This window comes from Hoplias malabaricus, chromosome Y (assembly GCF_029633855.1).
Source record: "Hoplias malabaricus isolate fHopMal1 chromosome Y, fHopMal1.hap1, whole genome shotgun sequence".
Lineage (NCBI taxonomy): Eukaryota > Metazoa > Chordata > Actinopteri > Characiformes > Erythrinidae > Hoplias > Hoplias malabaricus.
This window is the reverse complement of record NC_089820.1, coordinates 70,573,635-70,601,382: the sequence shown is the minus strand read 5'-3', so window position 1 is coordinate 70,601,382 and position 27,748 is coordinate 70,573,635. Positions and strand designations below refer to the sequence as shown.

The 27,748-nt window shown below is 39.1% G+C and overlaps 1 protein-coding gene across 1 annotated transcript in view; it reads right to left on the bottom strand.

Annotated features, from left to right (window-relative positions):
- Positions 1–27,748, bottom strand: part of LOC136678612 (chromodomain Y-like protein) — a 105,281-nt gene that overhangs the window by 61,142 nt on the left and 16,391 nt on the right. The window contains exon 2 of the mRNA XM_066656662.1: positions 16,096–16,909. Coding sequence (XP_066512759.1) covers positions 16,096–16,909 — 814 coding nt within the window. The remainder of the gene's footprint in view (positions 1–16,095; positions 16,910–27,748) is intronic.

Sequence of the window (27,748 nt, the reverse complement as noted above, 5' to 3'; positions counted from 1 at the left end):
GTGGCGCAAACTGACACGGCCCTTCTTCCCTTCACTTCACACACTTTTTTACACCTTTGGAAATGACTCAGGCTGGAGAAAGAAATGACTCTGGCTTTTTCTAAAAAACATCTCTCTCCTGCTTCCAGCAGACAATGCTTGGGGCATACTTATTCCAATACAGCAGACAGTTTGTATATAAACACGAGTATTTAATAAATATTTGGCAGAAATGTTCACGTTTCTTCAAGTGAGCCCGAGTCCTTAGTACAGTACCAGACTCCCTCCTAAAGGGACCTGGACAGAATTGCACATCACATAACGTGCTTTGAGCCAAAGCTGGATGGCTCAAATGAAATCTATTTGTACCTAAAATATTTAATTTTCTTTTTGCAAAGGTTCCCCGGAGCCACAGTAGATGACAGAATCTACCTGATCAGAATGACATCCAGCAGGGAAGTCACCAGTTTCATTGAACGGCAACCTATGTCAGGAAACAACATGATGTGCTCTGTGACACTTTGGAGAAGGAGTTCTCCAATCAGCTGTTACAGACAGGACTGACGACAGCACTGCAAGTTAAACAACAAAGACAGGAGTCAGCCCATCAGTAATATCATCCCCTTAGACAAGTTTATTTCGGGCCCCGAAATGACCCACAAATGGAATTGTACTTCAAAACACTTTGTCCTAAATCTCCATCCCAATACCAGTTGCTATCTAGGGGTTGCTTGACTAGCAAACAGATGTGTGACTTAGCACTCAGAGGCTTTTTAAAAGACCAGCAAACTTTAAACCAATGGCCAGAAATGCCACAAAATTTCAGTCGTTATACTCAGCCTTCCCCTATGGAGCTATAAGAAGCTACTATGGCTGAATCATTGCCCAAAGCATGCTCCATCTTATTGGCTTAGAGAAAATCAGACTCCTGTAAATGTCATGGTTGTTTATGGTGATCCACATGCACCACAGTTCCTGGGCCATTTAAAAGAAAACGGGGGTGCCTGTAGATTTCACCTGACCACAGTCCTGGAAAAGAAGCTTATACAAGAATCTCTCTTGGACACTGCATCAGACATCACTCTGATGTCATCCACGCTCTTTGATGAAGTGTGGGCTGCAGCACATCATGCCACACGGAGAAAGCTGTTCCCTCCAAGTTGTGCCTTATTTATACACTGGTATCAAAATAAAGTCTGTGGCAAGAGTGCTCATAACAATAGGGCCCATAAGTCTGGTTCACCCAGTATGTGTGTCTCCTATCGAAAACATTCCTTTCCTCATTGGCAAGGACCTGCTCAACAGGCTTGAACCACTGATTTACTTCAATTGTTTGAAGATCTGGGCCCAGGTTCACAAACCCCTGCCCATCTCACACTCACATAACCTTGAAGCTCAGTCCTGTCATCTAAACACCAGGCCCACAGAGACTATCAACACCTTTCACACTCCAACAGTCATAAAGTATGCCATAAGCCAGAGGATCTCAGCTCATGATGAACAAATGACTGTCCAAAAAATAACAGTTGTTTTTTCTAACACCCATTCGGATCCCAAATGGCCTCCGGAAAGAGATAAATTAAACGTCCTGACAAACCAGAGTAACCACAAAAACATCCAATGTGATTTTGATCCCATTCAATTCCCAAGTGCAGGACAAAAAGGGACTAAAACAAAACATCACATAGTCCAGCAAAATACATGCAACACACAACAGTATAGGGACAGTTTGCAAAACTCCTCAGAGCCGCATTTGCAGTCAGCCAACCAAGGCTGGAAAACAGCAAAAAGGGATGCAAAAATGGTTATGACCAAAATGTGTTCTGTGACAGGCTGAAAAGGGGGGACAAGTTGCAAAAGTACAACCCGGTTAAACTGGACCAAAGGTCCATGAAAAGTGAGAAACAAGCTCATAAGCTCCTGCAACATGGGTCAGACCCACACAGGGTCCTAAATCTTTTCCTCACCATTCATCGTGTATCCAGGAATGTGAATAACTGATAGCAAAGCGCTGACTTCAAACGGGTTCACCATAACCAGATGGAACCTCACCAAATCACCATGGGACTTGTAGGGAACAACACCACCCTTGTTAAGTCATAAAAAGCAGCAGACACCCAGAATACCTTTAATGGTATTAATCGTCAGCTTCCACAACTGGGTATTTAAAAAAAAAAAAAAAAAAAAAAAAAAACATCCAAAGAACTTTCATCTGTACTCACATTGCGTCCAACTGATAAAGTAATCCATGGTATAATCAATATAGAAGTACAATTCTAATGTCTACTTTAAGCATTATACTCCATTCCAACTTGTGTATCGTGTCCGTTGCTATGCACAGCTAATTCATTAAACCAGAACAAACTATTCAAAAGGGGGGTGATGCAGTCAGCACACACAGTACTGCTTTAAAATTTTAATTTTTTTCTGAAAATCTATTTTTCTTTGTTTCTTCTGTAATCTAAAGTGACAACGCTCACATTCAATGCTGAAGAGACTTATACCCACTAGTTAGGTTAAATCATTGTTCTTAGTAGTTAGCTCAACTATATAGCAACACTCTGCTTATCCAGAAATGATCACTAAGGCAACGATTATTTAAAAGTATTTGCATGGGTAACTACCCCTAAAAATTTCCTTTGATAACAATATTTCCTAGCTAACAGACACTTTTAAAGTAAGGTGAACACTCATACCAGCTTGCATATTGGATCAAGTCCAATAAATAATTATTCCCATATTAAATGATTCCAGAAAGGTATCGACCCTGAGTTTATGAAAGAAAGATTCCACTTAAATTGTTGTTCACAAACTAACTTCTCTTATACTTGGAATGACACGGCCCTTCTTCACTTCACTTCACACACTATTTTTCACACCTTTGGAAATGACTCAGGCTGGAGAGAGAAATGACTCTGGCTTTTTCTGAAGAAGAACGTCTCTTTCCTGCTTCCAGCAGACAATGCTAGGTGCATACTTATTCCAATACAGCAGACAGTTTGTATATAAATGAGTATTTTATTTAATAAACATTTGGCAGAAATGTTCACGTTTCTTCAAGTGCTCCCGACAACAATTTTTTCTTATTAGTTGCAGCGGCCGCAATCAAAAACAAAAACGGTGGTTTTTATTTACTTGTTTTTCTCTCTGCTGCTCTAACCCGACCAAAACTCAAGCAACATTACTACAACAACCAGCATCGTCGTCTACCATCGCAAGAGGCTGCTACAGCTGAGAAGTCAGTCACAAAAGACTGCGAGCTAGGCTTGCTTTTATCCACGGCGCGACATGAACTTGCTGGCTGGATAGGCACGTGTTGAAAGCAATAACGCCAATCTAAAATTAGTTCTCAAACTGTTGAATTTTACGAGAAATCCTGTTTATATTTCAACCAGGTAGGAAGCATTGCAGGACTTAGAGACTTAGGTGCGAATGACACTTAATGGGATTTTGTGATATTAAACTGTTAGTGTAGACATTAGTATTTTTACGTCACAAATCAAAGAAAACAAATACCAGATTAACTATCAGCAGAGCGCATCATATTGATATGAATTATTATTGGACCCCGCATACATATTATGCATGGTAAATCTATTATCTTAAACTGAAATGTGATTTTGTTTACATATTTTTTCAGGCACAAATGAATAATTGAAACTCATAAGCAAGAAAAAGAGGGCAAAGAATGTGGGTGTAATCTTTAAAAACAGAAGTGATGACCAACTAATAAAAAGATTGGCAAAAGAGAACTAAATACGGAGACCTTGGGTTCTTCCAAAAGAGAGCAGTTAAAAAGAATCAGCAGAGTCAAGTCACTAAATTACAGCCGTCATTCATATAGCATTTTTCAAATGAAGTGGCTGTGCAAAACATGCAACTTTACAACATCAAAACGATTAGAATTGTTAAAACACTAAAGATTAAAACATGGCCATTGTGGGCGAAATCAGGCAATACCCTGTCTCCATTCTGATTGCCCCTATACATTCAAGACATGGAATGCCCTTCGTTCACATCTGTGCAGATATCACCCACAGTCAGAGGAGTCAGGACAAGTCTTGTCCTTTATGTGTCTTGTGTGCAAATCATGTAGCTTTCACTCAGAGAAGCAATATTTTGAGCACTTGGGAGGCCATGTCAAAATACATAAACCTGTGGCTTGCATTTTTAAAAATTGTGATAATAGCACAAATTTATACACAACTTTTGCATCACATAAAAGCAGGAAACAATCTTCATTCATTTCAAGATATTAAAACATGTTTTTCCTGAGTATCCATGTCAGACACCTAAAGAAGTGACTCTGTTGAAAAAGAAACTTATTCTGAATCTGTCTATGAAGAAGAAGAGGACTTGAACAAATCAATTATTGAAAGACTGGGTTGCCTCTTTCTTAAATTGGAGGGGATTTCCGATGTGTCTAACATTTGCATTAATGAAATTGTAGAGGAGCTTAATTTCATTACATCATCAGCATCTGTTCAAGTTATTAAAGAAATTGTCTTAAGCACAGAAAGCATGACTGCAACATCGATAATCCTGTTACATCAGAATTAGCAGAAAATATTTGCCAGTTAAACCCTATATGTGCAGCTTTAAGGACAGGCAGACCTTTCAGAACATCTTATAAAAAAAAAAAGGTAGCTTTCTAAAAGGACTTTTTTTCTATTATTGAGCAAGTTGAATACATACTTGATGACAGGGCAAAAAAATAAAAATTAACCCATTCCAGTATGTACCAATTTTGCAGCTACTTTCACAGCTTCTTACCAAAAGAGATATTCAAGAGATGTTGTTCAAGATCAGACAGGATTCTGTTTTTTCGTCAAAATACAAGTCCTTCCATGATGGCTCACACTTAAAAGAAAATAATTTATCTGGACAACACTTGAAACTCTCACACTCAGTCTATGTTGATGATTTCGAAGTATACTTCCCTCTGGGGACATCCCGCAAGAAATCACTGCGGTTCACTGGGTGTTTGGAGACATTCCTGCTATATCACAATCTTCTCTGACATCTACTTATCTAGCTATACTTGCTAAGGCAGATGCTGTGAAGAAATATGGATACCCTAAAGTCCTAGAGCACCTACTCACAGATTTGAAACGCTTGGAAGATGATGGAATTTATTTTACCAAGTCTGGGTAAAACCCTCAAGGGTATTGTATTCTGTGCGGTGGCCGATAATCTTGGAGCTCATTCAATTGGTGGGTTTTGTCAAAAGCTTTATTGGAACACACTTTTGTTGTTTCTGTATTGGAGAACATTCCAAAATTCAGGATCAAGAATGGGGGTGTTTCCTGTAAGGAGAAGGCATAATCATACTCTGCATGTTGAAGCAGCATTGGCTAAGAATGATCAGATACATTATTGTGGAGTAAAAAGACAGTGTGCCATTTCTGACAAACTGAATTTTCATGCCACTTCAGGTTACCCACCAGATGTTTTGCATGATTTGTTTGAGGGGACTATTGGAGTTGGCACTATGCTTTAACAGCTCAATCAAGAAGAGCTATTTTTCTCTTGACTTGAATAGGTTCATCAGAGAGTTTCCCTACAAGTGGAACGACAAATTGAACTGCCCACAATTTGTTCCATTAAATTTTGCATCTAGGAAAAGCATAGGAGGCAACGCACATGAAAACTGGTGCTTGTTGCAGATTTATGATTGCTTTTATGATATGCTTTTATGATTGGAGACAAAATACCTGAAGATGACAAAATTATGGCAGCTTTTGATGATTTTAAAGGACATTGTGGAGCTTGTTATGGCTCCAGTCCATACAGATGAGAGCATAGGATACCTTGACAGCAACATTGGTGAGCACCGATACAGATTTTTGGAGATGTTTCTACATGAAAAGCTCATTCCAAAGCACCATTAGAGCACTACCCGTGGCTTATTACTGCTTTTGGACCACTAGTGGCTCTGTGGACAATAAGGTTTGAAGGAAAACACAGCTTCTTCAAGAAAATTGTAATGCAAACTGGTTGTTTTCTAAATATCCTGACGACAATGGCAAGGAAGCATCAATTAATGATTGCTTACAATCTACATGACTCAAATATTTTGAAACATGCATTGTCTGTCTAAAATGACTATAGTGGCTGTGGAGTTTCTAAGAGAGAACATTAAGGAGCTGGTTGTGAGAATGTTTCCCAGTTAAGTGGCTGTTAACATGACATCAAGGTGACCTTTTTGGGCACTGATTATTGTGTTGGAATGATGTTGCCCTTTGGATCAACCAGAGGTTTGCCTGATTTTGCAGAAATAATCCAAATAATTGTACACAGTATGCCAATCTTTGTTGTTAAGTTACAACATGCATGGTATGATGAGCATTTAAGGAGCTTTATAGTAGAATCTACAGACAGCATCAAAATCCTTGAACATGCAGAGTTTACTGATGTCTACTCCTTGGCTACATATAACACTGCAGGTGGACACATGATTTCCCTCAAACACTCAGTTTGTATATCAGAATATTTTTCTTCTTCACTAACTGTAGTGTTTACTACTAAGTTTTCTGTGTATATCTAAGCACATTCTGCATACTCTCTGACCAAATTACTACATTAACATAAATGACTGTGAAGTAGCATTTCTTTGAAGTAATGGGATGTTTTCTGTCTTCCACAGGCTGATGTCTCTGCCAACACAGTTACGAGTATTAATAGAACAGCATGATGTTCGCAAACTGACCCTTACATTGTGGATAGTGTGGAAGAACACCAGTCAGTAATCACAGAACAATTCCAACTTCAAGGAAAGTTTTGTCTCATGTACCAAGACAAAGATTTTGGAAATAAATTTTTCACCATTACCACTACTGCACAGATGAAGGACAAGGACACAGTAAAACTTGTCCAAATAGAATCCAAGGTCATTCTTAACCACTATTGATGAATCAGAGGTAAACATTTCTTCTGTGCAGTCTGATCAGTCCATCACTCTAGCTCCGGAGGATCATAACTCTTTAGATGACAGTGGTCCATGTAACTCATGGGACACAGTTCTGCTTCCTGCAGCATGCCATTCTGATCCTTGGCCAGCTAAATACAAAATACCAAAGTTCTCCCATGATGTGGAAATGATTCTTCAAGAAGCCAATAAATTGTACCATGCCCATGGAACACTTTTTCAATATCCAAGTGTCAAATCAGATATTAAGCAGGCTCTTGCGGATGCAGTTTTCTACTACACTGCCTATCCCACAAGTCTCCAAATACTACAAGTAGTAGAAGCTATTATTGAGAAATTTCTATGAGCCAGGATCATTTTCAGGAACGCATATCTGACAGCAAAGCCTCAATTATCGTGCAAAGCTTAGAAGACGAAAAGTGTCCTGCCCTGAGATTGACGTAAATTAGTAAATTAAATTAAACGTAAATTAAAAAAAGGAAACGTGCAAGTGAGGGGGCTCCAGCAAAGAATGTCAAAAAAACCAAAGAGAGCAGAGGTAAACTATCTTCCTGCTCATCCATTAGGTGAGAATGTAGGAAGTCTAGAGGAGGAGTGACTTGATTTATTTCTGAAGTAAAGAAGAAAAGTAATGAGATGCTCATTGCTGAAAAATTTCCAAGACCTTCTCAAGTCGTAGACTTGAAGGGGTCAGCTCCAGCCCAGCTATGCAAGATGTCAAGGAGAGATTTATGGGTAAGCTTGATAGCTATGTACCGCAGCTGCTTGAATTCATGAGAGCCAAGGGAGGAGTGGCCAGAACTAAGACATGACCAATACTGGATGCTATGAATCAGGTATGTTATTTATTATGTTTTTATTATGGGCTATTTTATATTTTGCATTGTTGTGGTATTTATAAGAAGTCTGTATTTCCTAACAGTCTCATGGTATTGAGAGGAGGAGAGACATAGTAATCCAAAGCCTCAGAGTACCTTGGAGAAAGCAAAGAGGAGCTTTCCTCTTTGACTACCAGGTATGTCTTTCAGTATTGCTTTGTTAAATCTTCACATTTCCAGCCCTGGCCCTGGAGCCCTCTTACTTTGCACTTTAGTTAGAAACAACTGATTTAATCAAATCATGATTAAAGAGAATGTTCACATTTTTTGCATTTGAGCTTCCCAAAAAGGGTATAAGATAATTTAATAGCACCTAGATTAGTTTTTGTAGTTTTGTTTTCATTTGCAACAAGGCTGAACAATTTGGCTGTTTTAGATGCATTTTAGCCTCCTCAAGTGTTGTTTCATTAACAGCAATGTGAACAAAGTCGTTGCAAGCATTTGTTTCTGCATCAGCCAATGTATGTCCGTGTGTATTGAATGGAGTCTGTTAATCCTTCTGGGTTGGGAATCCCAGCATTCATAGAGCAGAAGGCAGAATATACCCTGGACAGGCTGCTAATTCATCACAAGGCAGACACACAGATAGACAGACATACACATTCACACGCACACACACCCCCACACCCAGGGACAAGTTAGCATCTCCAGATCACCTGCACAGCATGTCTTTGGATTATGTGAGGAAACTGGAGCACCAGGAAATCAAACCCATGTCATTTGGATGTGAGATTACAGTGCTACCCATTGTGCCACTGTGAGTCATATAGCATATGACTCCGCCTGCTATGACTGAATTTAAGATTAACCCAGAATTATACCTGTCATTAAATTTTCGAGATCATTTTAAAGGAGGGGATACCTAAAATCAGTAGCGTAAAGACAGAATTGTTTTACTTACCAACTTGTCTTCCCCAATTTTGTGTTGGAAAATCCCTTGAGGGGATGGCTTGCAGTTGTAGGAAAAACAGAACATATCAATATTTGGGGAAAAATGGAAAATCAACAGTACAATGATGTACCGAGAATTCAGCAGAGCTGGACTGAACACCGAAAATTAAGTACATTGAAAATACCGCCATCCACCTAAACTCCCCCAGTGAAGGATGTGATGTCAGTTGCATACAGTCTGTATGCAAATTGAGTTCAGTCACCTTTATGTTTAGACTAGTTCCCTTTGTTTGTGATGGTGGTTGATCGGGAGCTGTCGTGGCCCTTGGTGTTACCTTTAAGTATAAGACCATTTGTCAAGATAATAGCCATTGAGTGGTGGCCCTTCCTGCTTTACCAGTTTATATGCTAAATAAGTAAAATGGTCACCCTATCTCAGGTGAGATGGTTTGGAACATTTATTATGATGATAATGCCATTGACTGCAGCAAAGTAAGCCAGTCACATTTGGGTCCATGCTGTAATTTCTTACAATCTCCTAAAGCCTGCCCCTATTCCACCTGTGGCACCCATGCTAACACTGGTCCTGTGTGTCCCAAAGGCACTGTCTTTGTGCTCCGTGTGCAAGCATATTAATAGAGAGGTGAAGGGAAGGAAAATATGTGGTAGAAAAAAATATGTACAAGCAATAGGGATGTGGGGGAGATTCACAAAGAATGGACTGCAGCTGGAGTCAGTGCTTCACGCACCACTACGCACAGACATATGCAAGACATGGGTTTCAGCTGTCGCATTCCTTGTGTCAAACCACTCTTGAACAAAAGACTGAATCAGAAGCATCTCACCTTCAAAAAAGACTGGACTGCTGCTGAGTGGTCCAAAGTTATGCTCTGTGATGAAAGTAAATTTTGCAAAATTTTGTAAAACTTCCTTTGGAAAATCAAGGTCCCAGAGTTTGGAGGAAGAGAGGAGAGGCACAGAATCCACATAGCTTGAGGTGCACTGTAAATTTTCCAGTCAGTGATGGTTTGGGGTCCCATGTCATCTGCTGGTGTCAGTCCACCGTGTCTTCTTAGGTCCAAGGTCAATACAGCCGTCTACCAGGAAGTTTTAGAGCACTTCATGCTTCCTACTGCTGACCAACTATTTGGAGATGCAGATTTCATATTCCAACAGGACTTGGCACCTGCATACATTGCTAAAGCTACCTGTACCTGGTTTAAGGACCATGGTATCCCTGTTCTTACTTAGCCAGCAAACTCACCTGACCTTAACCCCATAGAAAATACGTGAAAAGGAAGATGCAACACACCAGACCCAACCATGCAGAACTGCTGAAGGCCACTATCAGAGCAACCCAGGCTCTCATAAAACCTGAGCATTGCCCATTGCTGCAGTAATTCAGGCAAATAGAGCCCCAACTAAATATTGAGTGCTGTACATGTCATGCTTTTCATTCGGCCAGCATTTCTAAAAATCCTTTTTTTTTCCTTTTTTTTTTAATTGATCTTAAGTAATAATCTAATTTTCTGAAATACTGAATCTTGGGTTTTCATTACTTGTCAGTTGCAATCATCAAATTAAAAGAAATAAACACTTCAAATATTTCAGTCTGCGTGTAATGAATGAGTATAATATACAAGGTTCACTTTTCAAATATAATTACTGAAATAAACCAACTTTTTCTTGATATACTAATTTTATGACCAGCACCTGTATAATTAGCTTTCTGGGCTTCTTTCATTGTCTGAGATTTGACATGGTCTGCAATGCATTCTCTGAATTTGACAAAAGCTTTGTCATTATAATACATCTTCGACAAGTCCAAACCAATTTTTCCCCATTAACTTGCGGTGAACTTCACATTCTCACATTTTGGGTCAAAATTCTAAGAGCATGCAGGTGTATTTTATAGTCGGACACGTCCATGTGATTGGACATTTCAGGTTATATAATTTACCATCCTAGGTAAAAGTAATAAAATAGTAAATAATTAAATAATAATCAAAATGCTGCCACCTGTCGCCATTGGCGACTTAACTATTTTACTCGCAAATTAATATTTGTGATAACAATTGCGACCAGTTTAGTCACAGTCTGGAGCCCCACTGATTATGTTACTATAGAATACATTTTCAAATATGTTATAATTTGTACCAGCATGTAAGTGTGGAGTAACAATTTTTATTAAAGAGGATGTCCAGTGTTCCGTTGCTCAAGCCAAGTCCATTCCTAAACAATTTGATATGCTAGTTCTTAGTATTAGGCTTTCTAAGCACTATTTCTATTGTCAGTGGTTGGGTGTCATTGTCCACTTCCAGCTCCTGCATGTATTCTAATGCCCTTATGCAACGTGTTGGCTCCATTAACAAAGTCTGAATTAATTCTACTTAGCGATTGGAATTGGGAATTGTTCAGAACTTTAGAGAAAGTAATTCAGCAGTGTGATTCTATCTATGCTGATGATACTATCTTGTATGTCACTGGCGTTTCTCCTGCATCAGTAGTATCACTCAAAAATAGTCTTCTTAAATTTTAACATGTTTTCAGTAACCTCCATCTATCTTTAAGCCCCACTAAGACCAAACTTATGAGATTTGGTCAGAAGAATGTGAAAGTCTCTCCCTCCTCTGATTACCACCAGGGAGGGGAAAGTTTTAGAACAGGTTACTGTTTAAAAAATATTTAATCATCTGGTTCCATAGTTCATTAAATTTTTACCATCACATTTCTAAACTACAACAGTCAATGCTAAACATTTTTTAATTCTATAGAAGCTAGGGCTATATATTGGCAAGAACCTGGTGATACGATATATGACATATTACAATAACACGAGCATGGTGATACATACTGCAGTTTTTAGAAAAAGTGACATAGCATAAGCAACAAACCACTGTAAGCATAAAGTGTGTACATCTCTAATATTTAATCAGAACATTGCAATCTGCATGTGCAGCACTGATATCTTTGTTCTTAATTTGTTTACTTATTCTTTTGATTTATTTATTTTGTTTTTAATCAATATACGCAACTGTTTATTGGTTCAGACTGTAGAAAAAGTAGTATTATGTTAGATGTTACAAGCATTGTGATAAAGGCATCTGCAGATCCCACTGTTCTGATTAAAATGTAAAGAGATGAATTGTGGGCTTATTGTGGATCCTGCATTTTAAGAGTTCACATTTTTCTGTAGTAGGTAAACCTATTCATAATTCCGCAATCTCAAGTAGTTAATGAAAGAAAATGCATAGTTCCTGTAACATCCATCATAACCTTATTTCTACTTTACATAAAATGTAATCGGACATTATCGCTAATATATACAAAATAAATACAAAATAATATATAAATAAATAAATATACAAAATAAATAAATAAATACAAAAAAAGCAATTTACAAGTGAACATGTACAGTGCAAAAGTTTTAGGCACATGCAATTATAATTCAAGTACTTAAAAGCAAAAGACAATAATGTACAGTAAACACTAATAAACAATATAGTCAGTATTATATGTGATGACCATTTGCTTGTTTTTCTTTCTTTCTTAAATATTAGTCCTAGGTTATAGAGTTTTATAAAGAAATTAGATGGTAGTTTTACTGAGTGTCTTTGAGAATCTGCCACAGTTCTTTTAAGAAGTTGAATTGTCACACCTTTTTCATGCAAAAACTCATTATGTTTCTTTTTTAATTGAACGTAACCTCTTTTTTTAATATGTGGCTTTCTTTAGTCATAAAATGATTATTTTTTGTAACATTATTATTATTTGTACAGTTAAAATGTTTTTGTACTGACTCAATAACGCAGAATTCTTAAATTAATTATCTGTAACAGAATTTGTACATAAATAAATGAATAAATATATAAAATAAAATAGGATGCCTAAAACATTTGCACAGTACTATATAAAAGTGTAGTTTTATAGTCTTCACTGCTGTGGAATCCAAAATAAGCAGACACATCAGTTCGGTACACCGTGGGAGCCAGTCTGTCTTTCGGATTCAGCCATACTTGGGCAATGCTACATAAGTTTGCTAATGCTAACCTTGGCAGTATGCCTTTAAGTTGCTTGTTTTAAATGGGGTGGAAGACTAATGACTAAAGACAAGAGCACAACTGCATGCCCTAGCAGTTGGGAGTTAAACACAAATTTAAATTAACCACTATTTGCCACAGATATTTGCATGTAAACAATTTAATTAAAATTGATACTGTTTTTGAGATTCAAAACATTCATATTGTTCAAACGTTCATATCGGCAGCCTTAGTCATGCTTATCCAGGTTCTTAGGATTTTGGTGATACCACAAATGTCCATATTGGGTGAAAATCCAGGCTAAGTCACACTCAATATGTGTGTTTGCATTCTAACTGCTCAGCAATAATTAAGGTTGTGGATCCATCTGGTGGCCAGATATTATGGTTTAATGTCACAGTAATATACTTCACCACAACAAGGAGCTTAAATATTTTATGTGCACGCATGATCAATTTTAAGAGAACTTCTTACACTTCATTTTATATTCAAAGTATAAATAATTTGAGGTAGGAACTATTTTCTGTCAATGTAAAAACTTGCAAATTAGGACTTTCTTACAAAAATGTCCATTTGAAGCAAATAAATAAAGACAAATGAATTTCACTTGAACAAGTTGACAGGCTAGTGTCTATGAAAAAACACTGTTGTAGCATGTGCAGAATAAGGCTTGGGACTTTTAAGTAAAGATTGGCAGCACAAGCTAAACCAAACTCCTTACATTTGCCTACCCATCAATGGCACTGGAGTCCTGTGCACAAGCTGGATAAGAGAGAGAATGAATAAATGAACAAATGAATGCTCTTTGTTAGCTTTTCTGCAGGACCAACCAGATTTAGTTTGACGTTTACTGCGACACTGGAAAGCATGTTGGCATAATTCATTTTCCATTTTGCCACCCAAGTTTTACAGAGTTTATATATGCAGTACCTTTACAGTACGATATTATATCAAGTTCATATGTCAGTAAATTTTTCATTTTTGATATTTATTTCTACTGACCCTTTTACCTGTTGTTGGCAATATACTACATTATACCACAGATCAGAGACTCTCACATCTGTTCAATGCATGCGTGAGGTTTTCATTAGAAGAGCCATTCAGACTCAGTCAGCCTCAATGCCTGGCACTGGAATTCAAAGTCTCTAGTCATTGCTGCTGTAATGAATTGAATTAGCAAATGGGTTAAATGTGGAACACACATTTTGTTGTACATTGTACAAGGTAAATCAAATGCATGTTTAATGTTTACATTAACTATTGCAAAGTCCAGAAAATCTTACCACTAACAAGGGAGACAATGTGCAAAGAGATTGTACACATTTTTATGAAATATTTTACACCAAGCAGCCGCATAGTTAAAATGAACTCCTCCTTTCTCTAATAATTTTACCAGCACCAGTTACCATAGACATGCATATTGTAGTGGTACAATTACAGGATGTAGTCCATCAATTGCTTTACATACCTTGATAGTCCCCATTTCATCCTGTCTATCAGTGTTCTTGACCACCACAGGACCACCCCAAAGCAGTATTTAGTTGGTGGATCATTCTCAACACTATAGTGACAGTGATATTTTTAGCAGGGTGTTCATATGGGTATTCATATGATTGATTGTGGATCAGACCTTTCCTTTTTGAAGATGGATTGTATCCACCCTTGTGGAAGATGCAGCTCAAATTTCCTGCAGTATATGGCATAGCATCTTAGTGAGGGTAGGGCACATAGTGCCCGACAAAATAAAGCCAAGGCAAGGAAGCAAACTGACTATGAGCTAGCTGCCTTGACTCCACCTATGGTCCACTACTGAGATGTGTGTGTAAAGCAAAATTATACAATGAATCAAAAATCGTGTTAGCAACTTAATATCAAACCATTTGTCCAGTTAAATGTGCCAATGTCTTTGATTTAAAGATGGACTGTTTAAAATAAATTCCATTAAATAATTTCTAACGGGTATTTTATTAGAATTCAGTAAGGTCCAGTTATAGGAAATTTCCACAGGCCAAAGTCTAGACCGTTATCATTTCTAACTGGTGTTATGATTCATTTCCATATCCTGTATACTGAAGTAGCCTAGTAGTTCTATCAGCATTTTATGTCATCAATAATTTATTTATTCTTTTAAATGCTGCACTGAATTGATTATTTATAAAATTTAAAATAAAAGTTTTTCCTCACATTAAAAGAAATTAAAAGACATCATCAAGTGAGACTATAGAGACATTGAAATGACCCAAATCTCATAGGAGCTTGTTTCAAGAATAAACGCTTTTTGCCTCCATGCAGCTTTCACAGTACGCGCAGAACTGTGCAAATACCTTAGGCCCCTAAAATTATCATAATTTAAACAAATGCATCTTCTAAATAAGTGTGATGCTTGTATATAATTATGTACAATTATAAATACAGTAGGGAATTTTTATTTATTAAACATCTGTGAGAGCAAGTGTAAAGAACAAAGTTTGTTTCCAGATGTATCCAAATATTTAATACCTTCATATTTTCTCAAAATATTATCACAGTATACAGTATTACTTTGGGAAGGGGATGTGTGCGCTGTCGGGCTGCACAACCTTATATCTGTGAGTGAAGGGCTTTGAGTGTTTGCGCTGTGCAGTTTACCTCAGCACAGCCCAACAGTGCGCACTCTCACTCACACACACACGTTGATAAACCGTTTGAGAGCAGAAATGTCAGCAACTGGCACCGAAGGAACAGAAAAGTTTGAAAATACAGTTCTACACTGTTTAGAAACATAACTGACCGGTTAACATGCACTACTGGGGATGATTTTCCAGCTAACTTAGGCCCAAAACACATATTTAGAGGATAAAGCATCAAACCTGTGAGCAGAAAGTCGACTGAAGGGTTTTCTGAGTATTTTGTTTCTTTTCAGCTTCATTCCCTTCTCTTTTATCCCATTCAGAACTAAACTCCCAACTATGGTGGGCTACTTGGCTTGTTTTTCTCCACACATCAGCAGTGACTGAGCTACCAAAGCGCTCTTCCCGTGGCTCTCTTATATGCACCTGAATGAACTTTTCAGCCGTGTTCTTAAAGACAGAAATTTGACATACCACACACACACACACACACATCATAAATACAGCATCAGTATATACAATCATTTTGCGATACCGTGCACATTTTTAAATACTGTGTTACACCATATTACCGCGCAACCCATGCATAAATTGTTGGTTCTTCATTTATTTAAATCTCATCACTGGTTAGGAAAACTGCCATTGTATGGTTTCCTTCAACCCTGTTCCAAAATTGTGAAAGGAAGCAAAAACATAACCATAATATTTCATTCATCCTTTATAACCCCAACATTGTAAAAAAAAAAAAAAAAAGAGGAGTATTGTCATACCTTTCCCATTCAGCGTGCGAACATCAGCAGGTGTAATGGGGACTTGAGGTGGAGGTAGAGACGTCTGTGTCCTGGGCCGAGTTCCCATGCGTGCCCGCTCCTGCCCTGGGCCTAATACAAGTCCCACAGACTTTTCTTGCAGTGCCACTTCTGGAGGAATGCTCTCAGGCTCCTGCACACCTTGCTCCAGGCTATGTGCTGCCTCACTTGGAGACTCCTCAGAGTCTGTACGACTGTTCACTGGGCTTTTCGGTACTAGGATTTTAATTCCACACTTTGTCAAGTCCATACTACAGTGTAAAACAGTTGCACTGCGAGGTGAGTTTGTAGCTGTATCAGTGACTGCATCTGCTGACTCAGGAGTGCTAAGAATGACCTCTGCAGAGCACAATAACTTTTGGTTGGACAATACAGGTTGCTGTTGTGTTTCTGATATGGAATTGGAATCCTTATTATCCAGTGACGTCTGTGGTAGGGGCAGTTGTTTAGTAACACTGTTGGAAGGCATTCTTGGGGAAGACACTGCCAGAGGTGAGTTCATGCTGTTATGTGGAGGAGGCTTGTTCATCTGTTTACGTGCATTGCTGGAGGCATGAATCAGACTCACATTGGGAGACCTGCGTGTGGAGCGTAGGTTTGCCCCATCACTTTGTCTGTCACTATGATGGCGATTAAACTCACTGATGAATTCATAGCAGTTGGACAGATTAGCCTCTGGTTCCCAAGTGTCTCCCTCAAAACCATAGCCTCTCCAGCGGACTAAATACTCCATTTTCCCTTTCTTGTTTTTACGCTTACCAACAATTCTCTCAACCTAGCAGAAAAGGAAAGAGATTTTATATATATATATATATATATATATATATATATATATATAATATATATATATTAGTTCACACATCCCAATCATATCTACACAGAAAAAAACATATATATATATATATATATATATATATATATATATTCCTTAAAAACATGTATCTATATATGTTTGTGGATTTTGACTTTTCTTCATCATTTGAACACAGCAGCTGTCCTTCACATTCTGGTAAATGTCATGATGGATGGACCAAAACCACTTGGAATTATTTACATTAAAAGAAGGGCTTGTCCTTCTCCTGTAAAGTGGCTGCTGTTTAGGTACATGTGTTTTTAATTGTCTTTGATTTCAATATGGTTTATCCAGTTTATTTATAGCTCAGAGGATTATCATTTACAATGTGATCCATCTTTCCATTGTCATCCTGGAATTTGCCTGTGGTATCAGTGAGGAAAAAAGTCCATTGACGGGATATACTCCTCATCCGTTTACTTAATTTTATTGCCATATCTGTTGTTAAGCTTAGACGTGACCAACTGAAGCTGTAATATTTACTGAACAATGACGCAGCTTTTCCACTACATATTGCTGCCACTGCTTCAGAATTTAATGAGATGTCACAAAATTACATTTTCACTCCTCTACAATGAGCATTTAAACTTAAATGACAGACACAGGGAGAGAAAAAAAGAGAAACAAACTAGTTAACATTAGCTTAATTTTTATAGTTGTAATGAACATAGGCAAGATAACAAAGCCCATCCCACAAATGCTGTGCCGTGCCCATCTTAGTTGTTAGGAATGGATGCAGCATTAATGCTTAATTAGTGCTTAATGCTTCAGCAAGAGCTTTTGGACAATTTCATGCTCCAAACTTTGTGGGAACAGTTTGGGGATGGACCCTTCCTGTTCCAACATTACTGCACACTAGTGCACAAAGCAAGGTCTATAAAGTCATGGATGAGCGACTTTGGTGTGAAAGAATTTGACTGGCCTGCACAGTCTCCTCACCTCAACCCAATAGAACACCTTTGGGATAATTTAGAACAAAGACTACAAGCCAGGCCTTCTTAAGTCCAACATTAATGTCTGACCTCACAAATGCACTTCTGGAGGAAAGGTCATAATTCCAATAAACACACTCCTAAACTTTGTGGAAAGCATTCCCAGAAAAGCTGAAGCTGTTATAGCTACAAAGGATGGGCCAACATCATTAATCTTCTGGAATCTGAGGCCTTTAAGCCATGTCTGAGGTTATATGAAATGCCTTGACATTTTAACAAATTTCACCTACCTATAAAAAATTTGTTCCCAATATGCTACACATGCCAATATTCAGCCCAAACTCAGCAAAAATAATGTGAGAGATGCATGTATGGTATTCATCTTTTTTTTTTGTTTAAATTAACTAAACATGGACTTCCCAAAAACCTATATTCAAAGGTGCTAATATATAGTGAAAAAACACATTGTGAATATTTATGATGTCTTCTTTTGAACATTAAACTTTGTAGACATGAGTGTTGGCTACATACTGGTGTTCACAACTTTCTGATATTTTATGTAGTTTTACTTCTATATTGCTACAAATATGATGTGATTCTTTTTCTCAATACCTGTGGCTCACACATAGACTATACATGAGACAGGTGTGAAAATACAGATGAGAAATCCCCTCTCCGCTGTCAAAGATAATGGCCCCATTCAAACTTTCCTACAAGATTATTTTTTTTTCAGCTGTGCTCTGTGGCTCTGCACAATTTCAAATGATTTATTGCCAGCTTCACAAATTCTATTGCTGTAATATACTAATAAACTAGCGTAGCGTCAAAGCTAATCAGCGCCAAATATGCTTCCGAAAAAAACAATCAAATATATTTCACTTATGTTTATATATATATATATATATATATATATATATATATATATATATATATATATATATGACCTAAGACGGGGATGTGACTCAAGTTCACATGCATGCAAAGAAAATATTTTTGGCAATATAGTGTACATAACAACTAGAATTGTTGCTAAGGTGTTGCCAAGTTGTTGTGGTATTGCTAAGTGGTTGCTGGACAGTTGTTGTGGTATACTAAGTGCTTGCTAAGGTGAGATTAAATGGTTGCTAGTTGTGCTATTGTGTTGCTACACGGTTAATATCATACCCCAGGTGGTTGCAAGGCATACCTGTCAACAATGGAATTTGATAATATCCCAAGCAATCTCATAACCATTACCACTATAAACAAACTTCTTACATTTAGATATTGGGATACACAGTGAATCCTAAAATCACTCCTAGATAACTACTTGCTTTAAAATAACCAAAAGTGCAACAAAGACTGGTTTATCGAATGTTCACAGACAGACCATCCATCTGAAAGTGACATATCTTTAAAATCCCAGAACTTGGAATTCAATAAGGATATGTACACATCACATATCAAATGTGATTCTGAATTTTTGCTTCTGGTTCATACAACAGCAGCTTTTAATGTCACAGAGATCTCCAAGTTGGAAATGTTTCAGTACTGTATTCAGTGTTAACATGTTTACAAGCAAAACTGAGCGTTTCAAGAATGCTGGACTCAGTGTGCTTATTTTTATTTACATTAGCAGTGTGTGTTCAGAACCACATGATACACTAATCAGCACAGGACCATGGAGAAGTAGGGGTGTGTGTGTGTGTGTGTGTGTGTGTGTGTGTGTGTGTTCACGCACGTGAGAGGTAAAAGTAAGACTGTTTTCACAACTGCACTTTTATATTAGGTTAAATCAAACTCTGGTTTGGTTTTATTCGTTGCAGTGTTTCCCACAGTGCTTTACAGTGGACAACGTTGTCCACTCACCTCCACCCACAATTAGTTTCGTGCTATTTGTTCAGTTTCTTATCAAGGCATCGGATATGTTTGAGCAAGGCTTTCTGCTATGTCCAGTGATCTATCAATCCACTGTAGAAAACACTCAATAATAAGAGATCCTTTAAGGTTCCAAAGTTCTTGCTGTGACTTGTGTAATGCATTATTCCTCCGATTTTATTCATAAGCGCGCATTCTGAAGTATAATCTAGTGTTTAAGGCAAGCTGTGTGTTGTCTCAGAGTTTCCCTGCGGCTGTGTGTACACAAGGTCAGCGCATGTGCAATCCATGCTGGTTTGAATTTGCACTGATTCAATCAATGAGTCGACTTTACACTCAGCCCATTGTATAAGCTCCTCAAAGCATCCAAACATCACACAGAGCACGTAATTCATGAAATATCAGTGTATTTTCATAACACCAAATGTTTCTTGATCTTTGATTCCCAAGGGGTGCGTGCGTAGGAGGCGGTTACAAGGTTGTTGCCCTAGTGTTCCATAGTTTCAAGGCCATGATACTGAAAGAGCAGAGATCAGTTTGAATTTGGTGATGGAAATAATTCCAGTATCAGCGGATGGGGAGGGCATCATTTGACCATGGCAAAAAATTTAGAAATTATGGATTTAGTTAGTAGAACTTCAGTTTTGTCAGTATTAAATGTTAGAAAGTTATCGCTCATTCACCTTTTAAAAAGGAACGCCAAGTAAGGTCAGTGAGGCATCATAAAGATTCTGAAACTGTAATTGTAAGACATAAATATTATGTTTTGTTCCTTAAAGATCTTGAATACAGGACAGCAGAGCATGGTTAGTAGTTTAGTGTTAATTTTAGTGCTAATATCGATGTGTATGTCAGCTGTGAAAATAAAGACAAAGAGGTAACAGACAATGAAAAGCAGAGGACCAAGGTTTGATCCTTAGGGCACTCACGTAACATTAGCAATTTTTCCTTCCTCTATAAATTTGTTTTAAAGATAGGTTTTTCTTTGAACAGCAGTGATATGAGAAATCATGTTTATAGCCAGTTAGATTCAGGAAGACCGTGTATGTGATTGTGCTTGTTACTTGGTTAAGCACAATCATAATTCCAAAAAATAGGATGCTGTCAAATGTAAATAAATAGCAAATGCATTCCCATTAACTCATATTTTATGACTAGGCATTAAAAAAAGCATTTGAGAGAGGCAGTCTCTGTCAGAAGCAAGGATGGGCAGAACTAAATCTCTGAAAAACTATTTAAAAATTGTGGAATAATTCCTTACAGTGCTCCCTAATATAAAACTTAATGTCCCACCATCTAAAGTACATAAATGTCACAGATGTTCACAAGTCTCAAAATACAAGTCAGAGTCAAGTCTCAAAATAATATAACACAGAGAAAGCCTACAGCAACCAGTTATAATAGTTTGATTACCTTCTTGTTTCTACCCTTATTCTCCATTCTGCCAGCTTCACTGCCCATACAGGAGCACTTTAGCTCAACTGTTGCTCTGCATACTTTGCCCCCTTTCACTTTGTTCTTCAATGATCAAGACCCATATAAAAACATCACGGAGCAGGTGTGATTTGCATAAGGGATCATTCTTAGCACTGCAGTGACAATATGGTAGTGGTGTGTTAATGTTTGTTGAATTGGTATGAGTGGATCAAACAGCAGTGCTGCTCAAGTTTTTAAACCGTGGGTCCACTCACGGTCCACTTTATTAGTCACACCTATCTTTTTGGACCACCGTGTACATGTAAAGTCAGACATAGTAGCTCATCTGTTGCTGCACAGTGTGTGTTGGTCATCCTCTTGCTTCTTAGTGCTCAATGTTCACAGCCCATGGGACTGTTGGACCAGCAGTGGCCTTGAGGGGTTTTAAAACTCAAGCAGCACTACTGTACCTGATCCAGTCATATCATCACAACACCACCATGTATGCATCACTGCAGCACTGAGAATGATCCACCACCTGAATCATACTTGCTCTGTGGTGGTCCTCTAGAGGTCTTGACAACTGAAGAACAAGGTCAAAGTAAGCAAATAAGGTATACAGAGCAACAGATGGACTACACAGTAATTGTAAAACAAAGTACACTTATATAGTCAGTAGAGCTGAGAAAATGGACAGTTAATGTTCCCTACCAGACCATCAGTGAGTTGCATTCAGCCCACCCTGAAGGTTTTTTTAAATTGTTGCTGGGGATTTTAACCAGACCAATAAGAAGACTGTTCTTCTAACCTTCCATCAGCATGTAGATTGTGTTACCAGAGGAATGAACACACTAGATTTGGCCTACACCAACATAAAAGATGCATTCAAAGCAGCCACACCTTGGCTTTTCAAACCTGTTATGCTAATTCATGCATATATGCCCCTGCCGAATATGCCATGACTGCGTCAGCTTACACAAACAAATGCCTGGATGATGTCAGCGTCACAAATATCACCACCACCCAGGCCAACCAAAAACCACGGATGACTGATGAAGTACGCAAATTGCTTAAGGCACAGAACTCAGCTTTTGAGTCTCAGAATGCATTAACAGCAGTGACAGCTAACTTAAACTGTGCCATCAAACTCGCAAAGCGTGCTCAGGAAAAAAAAATCCAGGACTTTTTCCATGAATTACCCAACACCAAGGATATGTGGCGTGGCGTGGCGTGGCACGGCATACAGGCTATCAGAGGACTCTGAGGAAAGTCAATACACAGCAGGCCCCAGGCCGTGACAAAATACCTGGCTGGGTACTCAGGGAATGAGCTGACCAGCTAACTTATGTTCTGACATTTTTAACACCTCACTGAATCTACTGTTGAGTATGAATCCACACTGTTGAGTCTAAAGATTGTGTATGTGACTTAAGAGCAACTTGAACTCAACTGGCAAACTCAAGTGCCTCTCTGTAAAATCATGAAAAGATTCAGGGATTAAAAATGGATGCTCAATCTTCTGGCTATCATTATGGGGAGCACAAGTAACATTTAAAAAAGCTCACACCTTGGAGAGCTGTTGAACAAAGTGGATTGATGTAAATCATGGCTCCAACATGAGAGATGTCTTGAAACAAAGGAGAGGATTATAAAGCATCATTAAGAAGTTAAATCAAAACAATGTTGCAAAAGGTGTTGGTTTTTGCCAGTCAGCTGTGTCTAAAATTTGGATCAAATACAAACAAAATGGGAAGATTGTAAAAAGGGAAGCATACTGATAGACCAAAGAAGACATCAAAGCATCAAGACAGAAAACTAAAGCAATGTCTTGAAAACAGAAAATGCACAGCAAAAATTAACAACCAGTTGACAGAAATTGGAGTAAATGTCTGTGACTAAAAGAAATGGGATTTACATACAGAAACACCAAATGAAAGCCATCATTAAAACCTAAACAGAAAAGAACAATGTTACAGTTTGCTAAAGAAAAATAATCATGGACTCTTGGTGACTGGATGAAAGTGATCTTCAGTAATGAATTGTAAATCTGCATTGGGCAAGGTGATGTTGCTTGAAAATTTGTTTAGTCCTGGTCCAATTAAATTCATGAAGATGACTGCCTGAAGAAAATTTCCACAGTCATTGATGATATTGGCCTGTATGTCATGTAGAAGCACATGAGAGATGGCAGCCATTACATCTTCTCAATCCAATTAAATTCTCTGGTGGAAATTGAAGAAAATGATAAACTAAAAGGCTCCAACCTGCAAAGCTAATCTGGCATCAGCAATAAGAGACAGATGAGCCGGATTGATGAAGAATACGGTTTGTCACTAGTTACGTCCATCCCCTAGGAAATCCAAGCTGTTATATAAGCAGGAGGTGGTGCAACAAAGAACTAATGGTGCAATGTTTTTGATTTATTTTTTTTAATGTGCTCTTAAAGAATTGAAAGTACATCCTTCAGAGCAGTGATTCGATAATTTTTGCCAGGAGTTGTATTTCAGCAAGACAGTGCTAAACCACAAACTGCATCCATCACAACAGCATGGCTTCACAGAAAAGTAAAAAAATAAGAGTCCAGGTGCTGAACTGGCCACCTGCAGACCAGGCTTTTGACCAATAGATACACTCAGTTCATTATGAAATGAAAAAAAAAATTTGACATAGAAGATCCAGCACTGTTAAGAAGTTACAGTCCTACATTGGGGAATAATGGGGCAACATTCTTCCCCAAAAACTTCAACTGGTGTCCTCATTTCCTAAAGATTTACAGACTGTTAAAAGAAGAGGTAATGTTACACAATGGTAGACATGGCCCCGTCTTAATTGAGATGTGTTTCTAGTTCTAAATGAGTTTATTTCATTTCACTTAGTTTATTTCTTTTAAAAGTAAAATGTCTTACTTTCAACATCTGATGGAAGAAATGTCTGGTGTGTTCTGTTTTTTTGTGTGAATAAAATGAGTATGTGGGATTTGCAAATCATCAAATTCTGGATCAATTTTTCATTTATTTACACAATATTAAAACAGGATTGGCACCTCCAATGTACAACAGCACAGTGGCAGTATTCCATAGGGTAAAAACTATGCTTTTATCTATATGTCGTCAGGAGCTATTAGCTCCCAGTAGGGTCTCCCATGGCGAACAGGTCTGGAGTGAAGATCCAGACAAACATGATCCAAGAAGCATCCATATGAGTTCAGCCATTAGAACTGAGTGTACCCTGCCCGGGAGAAGATTACCGGGACCTACCCCTGGAGACAGGCCTGGGGGTAGTGTCAGACGGCGAGCGTCTGGTGGCCGGGCAGCCCACATAACCTGGCTGAGCTCAGCCTGAAATGGCAGCGTGGGAGGATCATGTGGGCTCACCACCCGCAAGATCCAGAGTAGGGGTGCGGTTCAATGCCCATCGGTCACAGAGCGGGTCACATATAGTTCGGCTCACTTCTACACACAGTGTGGGCTCTAGAACCAAACTTCTCGATAGGGGTTGGTCTCTTTCCTACTCAGGAGTTGCACAGGTGAGAGGCACCGGGCGGGTGTGGGGGTACTCTCAAGCCCCCAGCTGGCGGCTGTACAGCTGGAGTTTGTCCCAGTAAACAAGAGGGTCTCCTCAATGAGGCTCCAGCTTGCAGAAAGGAAAACTTTGACTGTTGTGTGCGAGTATGCACCGAAAAGCAGCTCAGAATATTCATCCATCTTGGAGGTAGTAAGTGGAGTGCTAGAGAGGATCCCATGCATTGACTCAGAACTCGACTGAGCCTATTGTTGGGCATTGGAAGGAGCACTGTGAGGAACTCCTTAAACCGAGAGACATGCCTCCTGTGAAGGAGGTATGGCCAGAAGTGTCTGGGGTGTCGGATTTCATTTCCTTGGCTGAAGTCACTGAGGTGGTGAATAAACTTTCACCCAGAGATACTGAAGGTACTTGATACTGTGGGGCTGTCTTGGATGACACGCCTATATAATATTGAATGGACCTCGGGAACAATGCCTTTGGATTGGCAAACAGGGGTGGTGGTTCCTATTTTTAAAAAAGGGGACTGGAGAAAATGTGCCAATTATTGTGGCATTGCACTTATCAGCCTCCCTGGGAAAGTCTATGCCAAGGTGCTGGAAAGGAGAATCCGTCCGACAGTCAAACCTAGGATTTTGGAGGAACAATGGGGATTTCGTCCAGGCCATGGAACTATGGACCAACTCTTTATTTTTTCACATACTTTTCAGATTCTGTGGGAGGTGCTCCGGGAGTATGGGGTGCCAGGGTCGCTGCGGCAAGCCGTACGGTCCTTGTTTGTTTGAGTTGTGTTCGCATCCTTGGCAGTAAGTCAAGCTTGTTTAGTGTGGGCATTGGACTCTGTCAGGGCTGTGCCTTATCTCCACTCCTGTTCCTGATATTCATGGACAGGTTGACAAGGCATAGCCTAGGACAAGAAGGTTTCCATCGAGGGGCTCGGGAGGTGGCATCTCTGCTTTTTTGCAGACAATGTTGTTCTTCTGCCTTGTTTGCATGGAGGCTTCTTGTGTTCACTTGAGCAGTTTGCAGCTAAGTGTGAAGCGGTTAGTATGCAGATCAGCACCTCCTGAGGCCATGACTATCTCCCGGAAACAGATGGCATGCTCTCTTCAGTTAGGAGTGAGAACCCACCCCAAGTGAAACAGTTCATGATCTTGTTCATGAGTGATGGAAAGAGGGATCGTGAGGTTGACCGTAGGTTAGGTGCAGCATCTGCAGCAATATGGTCACTGTACCGGACCGTTGTGGTGAAGAGAGTCATCATAGGTCATCACCTATGGTCATGACCTCTGGGTAATGACTGAAAGAACAAGATTGTGGACACAGATGGCTGAAATGAGCTTTCTCCGACGGGTTGCTGGGCGTACTCTCCATGATTGGGTGAGGAGCTCAGTGACTAGAGAGGAGCTCGGAGTAGAGTGGCTGCTCCTTTGCGTTCAGAGGAATCGGTTGAGGTGGTTCGGCTTTCTGATGGAGATGCCTCCTGGATGCCTCCCACTGGAGGTATACCAGGCACGTCCAACTGGAAGGAGACCCTGGAGTAGACCCAGGAAGCTGGAGGGATTATATCTCCCGGCTGGCCTTGGAATGCCTGGGGATCCCCCAGGAGGAGTTGGTGGATATTGCGAGGGACAGAGGTGTCTGGGCTTCTTTGTTCGCCCTGTTGCCACCATGACCCTGAAATGGACAAGCGAAAAAGATGATGATGATGAATCTGATGGGTCAAAGTTCCAGCCAAAGCACAAACATGTTTTAATTGAAAAAACTTCAGTGCACCGCTCAGAAATCTGACAATGAAACTTCTCCCTATTCCAGTTTCAGCAACTGTGTAAGAGATAAATGGGTGGATTAAGCCACAGTAGGGGTGGGCGATACGGCCTTCAATTAATATTGCAATATATTGAGATATTTTTAAGATTATGATATACCTTCACAATTTTTATAATAAAAAAACTTCTTAAATTAATTTAAAAACAATTTTTTTTTGCCAAATAACAGTCCTAATATCTGTAATACAAATTAGGGCTGGTTGATATGACCAAAACACTCATATCTCAATATGCCTAAAATGAATGGTGAGATTCATTCATTCATTAACTGTAACCATTTGTCCAGTTCAGGGTCGCCGGTGGGTCCAGAGCCTACAAGGAATCATTGGGTGCAAGGCAGGAATACACCCTGGAGGGGGCGCCAGTCCTTCACAGGGCAACACACAAACACACACACTGAATGGTAAGATACAATACGATATTATGAAAACCATAACAAAATATAATGTCAAAGTATTACTGTTTATTTTTAACACCAAAAAGAACATGCTGCATTATCTAACTGTAATTATCAATCGTATATATAAGAAATAGTGATGGCCAGATACTTTTTTGATAGTTTTTTTTTTTTTTTTATGTTGAGTATCTGCCCATACTGAATCCTGATCTGATACATTTCCTAGATAGTACTGTTACACAGTGCACACTAAGTAAACCCAGCCCTGTGTATGTGCTTGACACTGAATATCTTGTATTAAGAAACATCCAAGCTGTTGCTTTTTTTTTATAACAAATAAATAAATGGGGCGGCACGGTGGCGAAGCATGTAGTGTCGCAGTCACACAGCTCCAGGGGCCTGGAGGTTGTGGGTTCGATTCCCGCTCCGGGTGACTGTCTGTGAGGAGTTGGTGTGTTCTCCCCGTGTCCGCGTGGGTTTCCTCCGGGTGCTCCGGTTTCCTCCCACAGTCCAAAAAACACACGTTGCAGGTGGATTGGCGACTCGAAAGTGTCCGTAGGTGTGAGTGAATGTGTGTGTGTCTGTGTTGCCTGTGAAGGACTGGCGTCCCCTCCAGGGTGTATTCCCGCCTTGCGCCCGATGATTCCAGGTAGGCTCTGGACACCCCGCGACCCTAAATTGGATAAGCAGTTACAGATAATGGATGGATGGATGGATAAATAAATGGTGTCTTCACAAACAGTCCATATAAATACTTTGGTTCTAAAAGTCAGTACGTTTTTTTGTCATCACAGATGCGTTGAGAAAA